Source organism: Notolepis coatsorum, assembly GCF_963971535.1.
Source record: "Notolepis coatsorum genome assembly, chromosome: 3".
Taxonomy (NCBI): Eukaryota; Metazoa; Chordata; class Actinopteri; order Aulopiformes; family Paralepididae; genus Notolepis; species Notolepis coatsorum.
Genome location: NC_140167.1, coordinates 101,871,487 through 101,886,475, shown reverse-complemented (window position 1 = coordinate 101,886,475; position 14,989 = coordinate 101,871,487). Strand labels below are relative to the sequence as shown.

Below are 14,989 nucleotides of genomic sequence, written 5' to 3'. Positions count from 1 at the left end.
TAGGGGGCTAATAACCCTTGCCATAATTTCAGTGCGCCCCCTAACTTTTGATTGCAAGGTCTGACATTGACCCCCTTTTCAGGAGTTGACCTAGAGCCCACCAAGGTCATGCATATCAAATTTGGTCAATGTCAGACCTTGCAATACACTGTAAGGCACTGTAAGGCTACTGTCCTGCCTCACTTCCAGTGATGAAGCTAAGCTATGCTAACGGAGCGTCTATTCCCAAAGCTAAAATGCACGCACAGAGACAAAAAAGGTATGTATCTTCTTGTCTAACTCCAGGGAAGATGTTAAATAAGCTAATTTCCCAAAATGTTGGAGTTCCCCTTTAATATGGCAAGACTTTCCCTATAGGACAGGTCCCTGAAGGCAACAAATTGCTCAAACATCCCAAAATGTGATCATTGTTTACAAACAGTGAAAGTGTTTATACTCTACTATAATATATATACTATGCTCTCTATTGCACTGTAGGTTGACTTCAATTAACATGAATGCCGGCACTGCAGTGATTGGCAACTGTGTTTTCCGAAAAGGACCTAGGCCAGTCTTTCTCAACTGCCGGGTCGGAGACCCAAATGTGGGTCACCACATATTCTGTTAGGGTTGCATCGTTATATTATGTAATGCATTATACATTATGTTATTAATATATCTGGTCTCACAAAATAAATGTGGGTCCCTAAAGCTAAACCAGTTCAGTGGACGATTGCCATCGAAAGCGCGAAGCTTTACGGCATGACAACGGACACGGTGTATGAAATCCACAAGATCTGTGGTGTGTGGTGTGGTTTGTGTGATGTGTGGTGTGGTGGTCGACTTAAGACCTGGCACCAGCTCACCCCACTGCGCCTGCATGTGTATCTGGGTGTCTGGGAGGTCCCTCGCCGGAGCCTGCGGTGGGGGGACAGAGGGGCCGTCAGGGGCCTCCTCAGAGAGAGGGGTGGCTGTGTCCAGGAGCAGCTCTGGAATGTGGCTGGGCTCTGTGGAGGGAGAGACAGACGCACAAAGAGAGCCTTTATCCGGCACCATAATGCAGGAGGGCCAGCGGACCGGCCCGGAATACATAATCAGCGGCCCTTCTTCGTCTCCCGCCATTGTAATGGGCCACTGAGAGGACCCTTTGGAGGCCGGTCACACATTCATTAAAATACAGCCGCTCAAAAAAAAAGAATTAATAAAAAATAAAAATCCATAACAGATTTTGTTCATTCTGTTACTATGATTCTCATTGAACTGTTCAAATGGATGAAAATGACTGGAAAGGAAATTAACCTGAAATAACAAGCTATACACCACTAACACTATGAATATAATAAATGTGTGTGTGTGTGGGGGGGGGGGGGGGCAGATGGTACACTGTGAATAATGGTCTGTGCTCCGTTTTATGGCAATTTGCACCATTGATATGCAAATAAGCTTCATATATTCATTAATTGGAAAAGCCGTGTTTATAATGAATTATACCAATATCCAGCCAATCCCAGCTGTGACAAAGAAAGCCCTCGACTGATAAAAGTAATTTAGGTGAAGGTTTATCTACACTACTCCATCAATGCAGTACAATCAAACTCCCAACAACGATATAGCCCTGGAAGTGGTTAAGTGACTGATTGGATATTTTACATGAGTGGTGCTGCAAATCCACAAGGTGTATGTGCAGACATGTGGGTCCAAAAGACTCATTGGCTCTTGTTCTTTCACAAAATGTGTGTTCTTACTAGGCCTAAACGTTTGTCTTCCGAAATGGTATATTATCAATGATAGACTACTAGGCAGACTACTATGTGGCATGTTGTGATGGCTTCACCTATGTTGCCTGGTCATTTAAACAATGTATTAAAAGTACATTTATGTTGATTGATTACTAGAAGTTCTTACCTTATGTTGTTAGTTTTGTTCTCTCTGTTCTAGTTTTTAGTGTGTGACTTATTATTATTTATTTTTTGGTTATACTTTGCTCTTATTGAGGTTTCAGTTTGATTACTTCACTAAATGTCGTTTTTGTTTACGCTATTATGCAATGTTCTTGCTGTTGTCTTGTTGTATTATTTGATCAGGGTGTAATTGTATTGATTTATTTTAGGTGGGAGGGACTGGGTGGGTTTTCTTTTAGTGTGTTGGTAGGCGTTTGTGAGTCAGGATTTATTGTTAGTTATACCACTTGCCAGTATGGCTTAGTGTATTTATACCTATATCACTGTACAGTACATAATTGTACTGTAACACTGTACATACATCAGATAAGCATATTGACTCAGTAGTACCAAAAATGTAATTCATCAAAACTCATAATTTAAACCCTATTTAAATAAATAAATAAATAAAGACACCCCAACCGACCAAATTAAAGATTTTAAGTGTGGGAGTGCCCTTTTGTTGCGTGAGCCCCTGTCCCCTCAGAATGCTCATGTCCACGGTGTGTTTGTTTTGGTCGGGCCGGGGCTGAATGGAGAAAGCGCAGCATGCAGAGAACCCCGCTGGCTTATCATCTCTCCTCCACAGAGAGGCCTCTCCTGCCATTGTCTACCATGTTGCAACATGAGCCATAAATAAGACTCATGAGCTTCACAGACCACCACAAAAATCTATAGCGTTGATATAGTCCACTGTAACTACGTGACCATACAGCTCTGCTAGCAGCGCATGGATCTTTTTCACGTGTTGTGTGTTCTATGGTAGATCAGCTAGCCGGGTCGCTCCGGTCAACCAGACCACAGACTGTAGGTTACAGTGGACTGAATGGATTAATCCATAGAATTATGATCAAATGGAACCTGCTATAATAGTAGTAATAATAAGAAGAAGAAACATAAATAAAAGGTTCTGGGTGGCAGCTTCCCTTCAAAAGCCACCATCCTGTATCAACCCTTATGTTGCTAAGTTCACCTTGCCACCATCTTTGTTTTCATTTGTTTTCCTTTCATTTAGTTTTATTTCGGTTCTTGAAGTGGTGTTTCTATAGTTACATTTTTGACATTGAAGTGAACGGGCACTTCCACATCTGTACCTCACGTCAAACTTGACCAATATGGTGGCAAAGTGAACAAGGCGAATTACAAGTAGATAGAAACGTATTGGAAACAGTTTGGCTCATCTAAATCATGTCGAACAACAAAGACCTTCTCAGACGGTGGTTCCAGGGACACATTTGATCTAATACATCTATTTGGAAAATGTTTTGCAAATACAGATCAATAGTACCTTGCAGGGTCTCTGTGAGGTCCTCTAAGTTGATCTCGTCAGGCTCAGGAGACGACTCCAGGCTGGAGAAGACCTGCTGTAGCTTCGGTGGACTGAAGACAACAAAGGCACGGAAAAGACATTAGTATTCACTAGGGGTCGGGCATCGTTTGGATTTGAACGATTCCGGTTCCGATACTGATTCTCGATTCCGATTCTTTGAGGTGCAGGTCAAAACAGGTCACAGCTTATTTCGCAGGAGAATTTAATTTTTTTTTTGTTTTTGTTTTTTTAAATCAAAAATTTTGTTCACACCGTCAGTTGACTTGATAGTTTAATTTGGTTGCTGTATTGTAACTAGGGTATTAATTAACAAAGAGAAGAAAGAATCAAAATTAAGAATCTAAATGCAAATATGTTCCAGAACCAGAAGTTAGGAACCGGTTCCTATTAGAACCGGTTTTCGGTGCCCAACCCTAGTATTCACTCCATTTTCAACACACTGCTGTCGCAGAGAAAATAAAAATGTAACTCATGTATCTTCTTCTTCATCTTGTCATTTATGGATTTAAATTAAAACATGATCTTTATGTTTTTCATGTACTGTACTTAGTGCTATGAAACCCCTACAAAGAAAACAAAAAAAACGTTACTCAAGAAAGTTCCAAAAGGCTTCCATCTAAAAATAAAACTCTTCAAGCATGTATGTGAATATAATATACCCCACCTTGGCGTGGGTTTGGGCTTCAACCCTTTCACTACCAAAGGGTTTACCCTTTCACTGCAACAATACAGAAGGTTAACCCTTTCACTGCCACACGACAAATGGTTAACCCTTTCACAACCACACTACAGAATGTTAACCCTTTCACTACCACACTACACAGTTAACCGTCTGTAGTGTGGTAGTGAAAGGTTAACCGTCTGTAGTGTGGTAGTGAAAGGTTAACCTTCTGTAGTGTGGTAGTGAACGGTTAACCTTCTGTAGTGTGGTAGTGAAAGGTTAACCTTCTGTAGTGTGGTAGTGAAAGGTTAACCGTCTGTAGTGTGGTAGTGAAAGGTTAACCGTCTGTAGTGCGGTAGTGAAAGGTTAACCTTCTGTAGTGTGGTAGTGAAAGGTTAACCTTCTGTAGTGTGGTAGTGAAAGGTTAACCTTCTGTAGTGTGGTAGTGAAAGGTTAACCTTCTGTAGTGTGGTAGTGAAAGGTTAACCTTCTGTAGTGTGGTAGTGAAAGGTTAACCTTCTGTAGTGTGGTAGTGAAAGGTTAGCCTTCTGTAGTGTGGTAGTGAAAGGTTATCCTTCTGTAGTGTGGTAGTGAAAGGTTAACCTTCTGTAGTGTGGTAGTGAAATGTTAGCCTTCTGTAGTGTGGTAGTGAAAGGTTAACCTTCTGTAGTGTGGTAGTGAAAGGTTATCCTTCTGTAGTGTGGTAGTGAAAGGGTTAACCTTCTGTAGTGTGGTAGTGAAAGGTTAACCTTCTGTAGTGTGGTTGTGAAAGGGTTAACCTTCTGTAGTGTGGTAGTGAAAGGTTAACCTTCTGTAGTGTGGTAGTGAAAGGTTATCCTTCTGTAGTGTGGTAGTGAAAGGTTAACCTTCTGTAGTGTGGTAGTGAAAGGTTATCCTTCTGTAGTGTGGTAGTGAAAGGTTAACCTTCTGTAGTGTGGTAGTGAAAGGTTAACCTTCTGTAGTGTGGCAGTGAAAGGTTATCCTTCTGTAGTGTGGTAGTGAAAGGTTATCCTTCTGTAGTGTGGTAGTGAAAGGTTATCCTTCTGTAGTGTGGTAGTGAAAGGTTATCCTTCTGTAGTGTGGTAGTGAAAGGTTAACCTTCTGTAGTGTGGTAGTGAAAGGTTAACCTTCTGTAGTGTGGTAGTGAAAGGTTAACCTTCTGTAGTGTGGTAGTGAAAGGTTATCCTTCTGTAGTGTGGTAGTGAAAGGTTAACCTTCTGTAGTGTGGTAGTGAAAGGTTATCCTTCTGTAGTGTGGTAGTGAAAGTGTTTTAACCTTCTGTAGTGTGGTAGTGAAAGGTTAGCCTTCTGTAGTGTGGTAGTGAAAGGTTAACCTTCTGTAGTGTGGTAGTGAACGGTTAACCTTCTGTAGTGTGGTAGTGAAAGGTTAACCGCCTGTAGTGTGGTAGTGAAAGGTTATCCTTCTGTAGTGTGGTAGTGAAAGGTTAGCCTTCTGTAGTGTGGTAGTGAAAGGTTAACCTTCTGTAGTGTGGTAGTGAAAGGTTAACCTTCTGTAGTGTGGTAGTGAAAGGTTAGCCTTCTGTAGTGTGGTAGTGAAAGGTTAACCTTCTGTAGTGTGGTAGTGAAAGGTTAACCTTCTGTAGTGTGGTAGTGAAAGGTTAACCTTCTGTAGTGTGGTAGTGAAAGGTTAACCGTCTGTAGTGTGGTAGTGAACGGTTAACCTTCTGTAGTGTGGTAGTGAAAGGTTAACCTTCTGTAGTGTGGTAGTGAAAGGTTATCCTTCTGTAGTGTGGTAGTGAAAGGTTAACCTTCTGTAGTGTGGTAGTGAAAGGTTAACCGTCTGTAGTGTGGTAGTGAAAGAGTTAACCTTCTGTAGTGTGGTAGTGAAAGGTTAACCTTCTGTAGTGTGGTAGTGAAAGGTTAACCTTCTGTAGTGTGGTAGTGAAAGGTTAACCTTCTGTAGTGTGGTAGTGAAAGGTTAACCTTCTGTAGTGTGGTAGTGAAAGAGTTAACCTTCTGTAGTGTGGTAGTGAAAGAGTTAACCTTCTGTAGTGTGGTAGTGAAAGGTTAACCTTCTGTAGTGTGGTAGTGAAAGGTTAACCTTCTGTAGTGTGGTAGTGAAAGAGTTAACCTTCTGTAGTGTGGTAGTGAAAGGTTAACCTTCTGTAGTGTGGTAGTGAAAGGTTAACCTTCTGTAGTGTGGTAGTGAAGGGTTAACCTTCTGTAGTGTGGTAGTGAAAGGGTTAACCTTCTGTAGTGTGGTAGTGAAAGGGTTAACCTTCTGTAGTGTGGTAGTGAAAGGGTTAACCTTCTGTAGTGTGGTAGTGAAAGGGTTAACCTTCTGTAGTGTGGTAGTGAAAGGGTTAACCTTCTGTAGTGTGGTAGTGAAAGGGTTAACCTTCTGTAGTGTGGTAGTGAAAGGTTATCCTTCTGTAGTGTGGTAGTGAAAGGGTTAACCTTCTGTAGTGTGGTAGTGAAAGGGTTAACCTTCTGTAGTGTGGTAGTGAAAGGGTTAACCTTCTGTAGTGTGGTAGTGAAAGGTTATCCTTCTGTAGTGTGGTAGTGAAAGGTTATCCTTCTGTAGTGTGGTAGTGAAAGGGTTAACCTTCTGTAGTGTGGTAGTGAAAGGGTTAACCTTCTGTAGTGTGGTAGTGAAAGAGTTAACCTTCTGTAGTGTGGTAGTGAAAGGTTAACCTTCTGTAGTGTGGTAGTGAAATGTTAACCGTCTGTAGTGTGGTAGTGAAAGGTTAACCTTCTGTAGTGTGGTAGTGAAGGGTTAACCTTCTGTAGTGTGGTAGTGAAAGGGTTAACCTTCTGTAGTGTGGTGGTGAAAGGGTTAACATTCTGTAGTGTGGTAGTGAAAGGGTTAACCTTCTGTAGTGTGGTGGTGAAAGGGTTAACCTTCTGTAGTGTGGCAGTGAAAGGGTTAACCTTCTGTAGTGTGGTAGTGAAAGGGTTAACCTTCTGTAGTGTGGTGGTGAAAGGGTTAACCTTCTGTAGTGTGGTAGTGAAAGGGTTAACCTTCTGTAGTGTGGTAGTGAAAGGTTAACCTTCTGTAGTGTGGTAGTGAAAGGGTTAACCTTCTGTAGTGTGGTAGTGAAAGGTTAACCTTCTGTAGTGTGGTAGTGAACGGTTAACCTTCTGTAGTGTGGTAGTGAAAGGTTATCCTTCTGTAGTGTGGTAGTGAAAGGTTATCCTACCTTCTGTAGTGTGGTAGTGAAAGGGTTAACCTTCTGTAGTGTGGTAGTGAAAGGGTTAACCTTCTGTAGTGTGGTAGTGAAAGGGTTAACCTTCTGTAGTGTGGTGGTGAAAGGGTTAACCTTCTGTAGTGTGGTAGTGAAAGGGTTAACCTTCTGTAGTGTGGTAGTGAAAGGGTTAACCTTCTGTAGTGTGGTGGTGAAAGGGTTAACCTTCTGTAGTGTGGTAGTGAAAGGGTTAACCTTCTGTAGTGTGGTAGTGAAAGGTTAACCTTCTGTAGTGTGGTAGTGAAAGGGTTAACCTTCTGTAGTGTGGTGGTGAAAGGTTAACCTTCTGTAGTGTGGTAGTGAAAGGTTAACCTTCTGTAGTGTGGTAGTGAAAGGGTTAACCTTCTGTAGTGTGGTAGTGAAAGGTTAACCTTCTGTAGTGTGGTAGTGAAAGGGTTAACCTTCTGTAGTGGTAGTGAAAGGGACACTTCACCAAAAAACAATGCCGATTTATTTTGCACATAATCTCACACACATCCCAAAAACACATTAATTTACTTTGACAGTTATTGAGAGTAAATTAGTTTGAATAACGCCCACCAGTGATGTCATCATGGACATTGAATCCTTGTGTTGTGTTAATTACAGCTCAATGAAAAAGACAAGGTGTTGCTATTTCTTCGAAGTGCCCCTTTAAGTGAAGTTTTAGCAAACAAACTTTGGATCAGATGGCAGCTGTGCTGAAGCGAGGCCAGGTGCTGCTGACGTTACCTGCAGTGGTCCCGTGCTGTGCTCTCGAGCCGAGGGCTGCGTGGTGGGCTGAGGTCGGAGGGGAAGTCACATGAAGAGGCCACTTCACTGCGGGGGGCAGGAGAGAGAGCTCTCCCTGACAGGGAAGGGGAAGGGAAAGGAGACGCAACAGCCTCTGAATGGTAAAGGAGGAGTTTATGTCAGGGCAGCGATACATCGACATACATCAATATGTCAGTTGATACCTGTATAAAATAGCATTGACAGTAGAGAATTTCCTTAGTACTAAATACCATACCATAACTAAGTTTAACGTCTATACGCTTTCTTTTTCATCTTATTTTACACACAGAGTGATGTTAAGATCTTTCTAATGGAGAACAATGGACGATATCTTAACCCTTTTTGTCCAATGACCCAATTATATTGTTCAATTGGAACCAAGAATGGATGGATCAGTCGACACTTAAAATGTATCACTCTGAATCAGTATCAACAGGGAGAGAGAGGCATGGGTGCATCTCTAGTTAATGTCAGACAACTGATACTACTGGGAGAATAAGGTATGGTTCAGAAGATGTGGACTTGGGGCGGCCGGGTAGCGAACCCGGCTGTGGTGTCTCCGGCTTGGCCGACCGTCCATACTAACACAATTGGCAGTGTTAGCGGGTGGGAAGCCGGCGTGGGTGGGTCCTGGTTGTTGTAAACAGCGACTCCTACAGTTCGGTCGGGGCGCCTGCACAGCAAGGGAAGGATCTGGGAGAGGTAGTGTGACCTTCCACACGTTACACTCTCCCAGTGAGAGTCCGCGCTGCCAGGTGAAAAGAAGCGGTGGGCTGGCTACACATGTGTCGGAGGAAGCATGTGATAGTCTCCGCCCTCCCGGACCGACGGTAGGGGGTAGAGTCCGCAGCAACCAGGAAGGGGATTGGGAATTGGCATAACGACTAAACATTGGGATGAGAGAAAAACGTTGACTTATCATTTTGAATGTCCCCATTACTCACGTTCTCCACCACAACACAATACTAAAATACGAGACAAGGTAGTATTATGAGAGCTGCTGACAATGCAAAACACTTTCATCGTTTATTTCCTGACAGTTACAAGGGGGGGGGGGGGGGGGGGTGCGCGGTGTCGGTGTGTACCTAATGCCTCTGATAAGATAAGATGTTCCTTTATTGATCCCCTTGGGGAAATTCATCACGTGAAGCGGTTTGACAGACTACAGTACCTTCTCCAAGCTCTGTTTGAAGCTGCCTCACGGAGAGGGAACTGGGAGTGGAGGAAAGGCGTCTGGAGGGGGAAGAGCTGCCATTCTGAGGACGTCCACCTCCTGTGAACAGACACCCGGTGTCGTCTCCGACGGGGCTAGAGGCCTCCCGCTGGGCCTGGCATTCTGAAAAGGCTACTCGAAGCTGGGGAGTTGGGGAGGCGGGTCTGTTCTGGTAGGTGACGAAAATAATACTGAATTAAGACAATGTTAAATTACACAACACATATGCCACAGAGCAAGAGCTCCATTAAAAAACTGCCAGACTTTTACTTCTTTTTAATCTTATTACCGAGCTTAAATACCCGACATAGGGGCCTGGAGAGGTGGGTCTGGCGTGGTGAGGTGCGTGTTGCCGCTGGGGTGAGAGCAGCCTGCGAGGCGAGTGGGGGCGAGAGCCCAGATAGGTCTGCTGATACGAGGAGGAATAGGCTCGCTGCGGGGGAGAGAGTGGTCTCTGAGGAAGCACGTGCGAGACACTAGCGTGCAGCGCCCTCTGCTGGTAGTTCCTGTACGCCTCATCCAGCGTCTCCGCCTCCTTCTCCAGATCCCTGAACCGGGCCTTCGCTCCAGCCAGCAGGTCCGTGTCCGAGTTCGGAGAGCTGCTCCGAGCCCAGGTGCTCCTGCGCCCTCCTCCTCCACCTGCTTTACACACATCAGCATAACCAGCCCCGGGCCTGAGCAGAGCCTTGTCCACATAGATGTCAGGGGGAACCAGCTTATCAGTGCTGAGATCCAGCACCGAGCGGTCCACCAGTGAAGGCTTGGGGTTACGCAACACTTCATTCTCAAGAGCTGGATCACACAACATGGAGAGCGGAGGAGGAGGAGGAGGATGAAGTAAGGAAAAGAGAAACAAGAAAAAGAGGATGAGGTCTAATACAATCTAATAGAGGACACCAACCACCATAGAGAACCACAGTGACCACAGGCCAGATGAAGAAGAATCATGTAAACTGATTTCAAAGAAACAATAATATGGCTTCCTTGCCTTGTTTTCATTACACTGATTTTAGAAAATAAAAGCCGAAAATCCGAGACCTTGCAAAATGGGCTTGCTATCTGATAAATACCATGACATTTTAACTTTTAGTTGTTTTTTAGGCACTTGCTACATTGATGGGAAAAAACGGTTCCAAATTCCATAAAAATCGTCAGTTAGCATTACGAGAATTCAGAATTGAAACCAATTGAAGCAGCAAGATATGTTAGCATGAGACTAGCAGTACCCGTTGGTTTCAGAGAGTACTACTAACTAAACTACTACTAAAATGTGAATGCAGACAAGTTTTTCCCTCGCTGTGACAAGTGCCCTGTGAAGAATAATAATCCACTAATATTCAAAATGTCTAGATAATCCCTTTGAGTTTTAAAAGATTGGATATGAAGGAGAAAGCCATAATCAAGGAAAGGAAGCCAGTATGTAATATTACAGGCTATAAAGAAATTGACTACATAAGGTACGCATTATTGCATTGGGCAGGAAACAGGATACTGTAATACAGGCCTTGTGCTAAATGTTTAGGATGCCCATTTGTCGTCCACATTGGAAGAACAACAATTGTGTTGATAAAGAATGTGTCAACAGAAATGTAATAATCATTGCACAGACAGACATTAGGCATTTTCTTTTGAAAAGCGGTTACCAGTGGTTACAGGCAGCCATGTTGGAAGAGAGACAGCTACACAAACATTCATGGTTAGAAGACATTTGCATTCTGTTGAAATGTATTTTGAAAATCACAAATCATTGTTTTCGTCTCTATTTTAGGTTAAGGTGGGATGTGAGGTCTCTCCGGGGAGGTTAAGGTTATGGTTTAGCTAAGGGTTAGGTTTCTAGCTAGCCTAGCTCAGTCCATATCCGCTTCTATTAATGTGTGCTAAGCTAGGCTAACTTGCAGATGGATATCTTTCTACTGAACGCACAGAGAGGAAATTGGTATCCATCTTCTTGTCTGACTCTGAAAAATTAAGTAATCGCATTTGCCATAATGTTGGCGTGTTCCTTTAACTCATTCGGATTATATCTCGGGTTAACTCGCCGACACTTGAGTGCCAAACCCGAGAAAAGTCGGGTTTTCATCGTTATTTCTTTTATTCTATATTTCCATTCATTATCCATCCAGGGAGCCTAGTGTTATCATAGGGAATGAGTCTGAGATCGCAAGAGTCCAATACCGCCACCTGGTAGGATGCGGCCGGTATTGCACATCCTTTGAAACTCTGTGTCTTGGGCTGTGCGTCGATTATATTGGTCCGGGCGGACTTTTCCATGTCGGGCAAGGGGAGCAGTTGTCCCGATCGGCTTGAGGAGCGTCAAATGCTCCAATCTTGCGTTGATCAAAGCATGCCTTCATTGCGATCCTAGCATATGTGTGTAACGCTAGTTCATAAAGTATTCCGTTGGTGACGATCAAAGCATAAAAAAAATTACCCTTCCCCACCCTTTCATGCATTCATGATGGAAAATAATACCTATGATATAGATTTGATTTGGGAATAATAGCGTGTACAGGCAAGAAACGGCAACGTTTATAGTAGAATTGACGTATAAGGCTATTACTCAGCCTTTCGGGAATGACCCCAGACCACACTATAACTATACTTATATTCACCACGGTATAACACAGAAATATATGGATGAAGAAATTAATTCTTTTTCACATATTGAACAATAGATAGGTGATGTCAAATGGGCCATAGTATTGTATCCATAGCTATAATATAGAATATAGTTATAGCTCTACAAACAAGGTGATGCACTCCTATCTTTTAAAGCATGGCAGTGCTAGAACGGGGCCCATCTAATCCCCGGCGGTCAATGAGTTAAGGTTTAGAAAGAGTTGGGTTTAGAAACAACTTTTTAGGTGAAAACTCAACGTAAATGCAGATGCCTTTTAACCAATGACCCAAACATTGCCGCGCAACAAGGCCTTTATTGTGTGTAGAGGAACCAGCCTGGTTCAATGTGACTGATCAGGTGGAGCCACAGATGACATCATGACACTCAAGACACGGGCGAGGGTGGCACTGGTGATAATGCCAGTGTCTCCTTTTTGTTCAAGGTCACTGCCTTTTTTATTAGGCCTAGTTGTTGGCTACAACGTTGCCACAGTAGGCATTAATCACTTAATAGTTCAAATGTCTGTGTCCCATTCCCGTTTGCACACGCAGATACACACACACGCACAGTGGGCCAGTGACTTTGGTGGTATGTGCTATTGCACAGATGTGTGTCCCGTTCCCGTTTGCACACCCACGACAGTACAAATATACATTTATTTAAAAAATAAAAACTCTGTTATATTTTCACTGTGCTCCTAAATATTTTCGTGTGCTCCTAAATTTCTTTGTGTGCTCCTGAATTCTTTCATTTAGGAGCACATGTGCTCCTTGGGAAAAAGGTTAGCGTAGAGCCCTGGGTGGCAGGTACCTTGCTGAGTGTGACGAAGCTGCATCCTGATGTCTTCAGTCTGGGTTCTCATCCACTGGACCTTCTGCTCATACTCAGCTAGCTGGGCCTGGAGCTGGGAACCACGCTCCACCTGGAGACAGCAGGGAGCAGGCACCACACTTTCACTGCAGCCCCACACTGGTCTCGAGTACTGAACATTCACTATAGGCTGACGACACAGAGTACCGATCCGATCCATCTTTTTTTTTTTAACTGAAGGACATACTTTTTGACAGACCATTTAGGGTCATTGAACAAACATTATTGAGATGTAATACATTTTCTTAAATTAGAGAGAACTAACACGCTTCTATGTGTTAGAAATGCAGCAAATCGAATCACTTTGCTTTGCTTTCTGGCACATGATTCTTGGTATACTGACCATATCAGTGTATGCCTTGTAATTTGGCTAATTTACTTAAACGCAATTAAAAACAACACAATTCTCTGTTGTGGGTGTGAACAGCTCAAACCAACACATTGATGGGCCCCTGAAAACGTTCTCTTTCTCTCTACATAAACACAGAGTACATGCAAACAGAGAGACTTGCAATATAACATCTTCTATCATGATATGGGTCATATCATCTCTATAATGGTATATATCACAATATGGTACCTTTTCTGTAAATTCGATTAAGAAATTGTCCTTACAAAAGAACCACATGCCTCACGACTGCTTTTTGATAATCATGTGAACTAATACAAATGAAAGGCACTTTCTCCTTTTATTTGGAAGTGTTAGTTATTCAAGCCCACGTTTAGAGAACGTAAAGCAGGGTCTGAATGACGTGAAATACAGCTGTATAGTAGTTATTCAGCTTTTTTCCCGAGTGGCGATAAAAACAATAGAGGAAAATCTCTATCGATAGAAACATTTCCATCATCATATTGCACAGCCCTATCAGGGGGGCTACACACACACACACACACACACACACACACACACACACACACACACACACACACACACACACACACACACACACACACACACACACACACACACACACACACACACACACACACACACACACACACACACACACACACACACACACACACACACACACACACACACACACACACACACACACACACACACACACACACACACACACACACACACACACACACACACGGACCATACACATTAACAGTGTGGTGAAGAAGGCACGACAACGCCTCTACTTCCTCAGGCGCCTAAGGAAGTTCCAAGTCAGCCAGAAGATCCTTAAGAACTTCTACTCATGTACAATAGAGAGCATCTTGACCGGCAACATCACCTCCTGGTTTGGGAATAGCACTGCAAAAGACCAAAGCAGACTACAAAGAGTGACACGTTCAGCCGAACGCACAATCGGAGGGGGGCTCCCCACCCTCCAGAACATTTACTACAAGCGTTGCAAGGGGAAGGCTAAGAGAATTATTAAGGACTCGAGCCACCCGAACAACTGCCTCTTTGAACTGCTGCCGTCAGGCAAGCGATACAGGAGTCTCGGGGCGAGCACAGAAAGACTCAGAAGTAGCTTCTATCCCCAGGCCATCAGGCTGCTAAACGAACAATGAATGAACACTACACAACAACAACCACCAAACACACATAGCACACACATCCACACGCACACACTCACTTTAAACAAACACACTGTAGCACCCACTACACACACTTTATAGCACACACCCACTTTAAACAAACACACTGTAGCACCCACTCCCCACACTTTATATTTATGGATGAAGGATTGCACTACAACTCGTACACCTTACTGTAAATTGTACCTAAAATTGTACCTCATCCCATTTCTGCTTTGCACTAGATAGTACTGTACATTAGTACACTGCATAGTTGTGTATTGTATATTATATGGTAACTCAGAACATTGTACATATGTCTATACCGAACAACTGTGATCTCATTTTCTTCTTCTAAATTCATGCTATATTATGTTATTATGTTATTTGATACTATCTTGTCTAGCACAGTCTCTGGAGCGTAACAGTAAGAAGCATTTTGTATGAAAGTATTCTGTACTTCTGTATGACAACTATTAAAGAACTTGAACTTGAACTTGAACACACACACACACAATTATCAATCGAGGGGATTTTCATTCAGTAATAGGCAAATTTTTTACCAAAGACACAAATAAAGACTAAATGTTTTTGTTTTCATTAATAATGGTCATCATTATGGCGTTCAATAATCTACTACTGGTACGTCTATTACTGGCCTTCATGGGCCCCTCAAGTGCTTGGGGCCCAGAAAGATTTCCTGTACCCCCCCCCCCCCCCCCCCCCTTAACAACAGGCCTGGGCTGGGTGTATGAGACACTGAGACAGATACTGTCAGAGAGAGAGAGCGAGATAGAGAGAGAGAGAGAGAGAGAGAGAGAGAGAGAGAGAGAGAGAGAGAGAGAGAGAGAAAGGCGAGAGAGAGAGAGAGAGAGAGAGAGA

At 43.2% G+C, this 14,989-nt stretch overlaps 1 protein-coding gene across 1 annotated transcript in view; it reads right to left on the bottom strand.

Moving 5' to 3' along the window:
- ofd1 (OFD1 centriole and centriolar satellite protein) overlaps positions 1-14,989 on the bottom strand; it is a 58,940-nt gene that overhangs the window by 3,311 nt on the left and 40,640 nt on the right. The window contains exons 11-16 of the mRNA XM_084311578.1: positions 12,512-12,623; positions 9,371-9,873; positions 9,040-9,250; positions 7,827-7,980; positions 3,208-3,299; positions 846-986 (exon numbers count right to left, since the gene is read on the bottom strand). Coding sequence (XP_084167704.1) covers positions 846-986; positions 3,208-3,299; positions 7,827-7,980; positions 9,040-9,250; positions 9,371-9,873; positions 12,512-12,623 — 1,213 coding nt within the window. The remainder of the gene's footprint in view (positions 1-845; positions 987-3,207; positions 3,300-7,826; positions 7,981-9,039; positions 9,251-9,370; positions 9,874-12,511; positions 12,624-14,989) is intronic.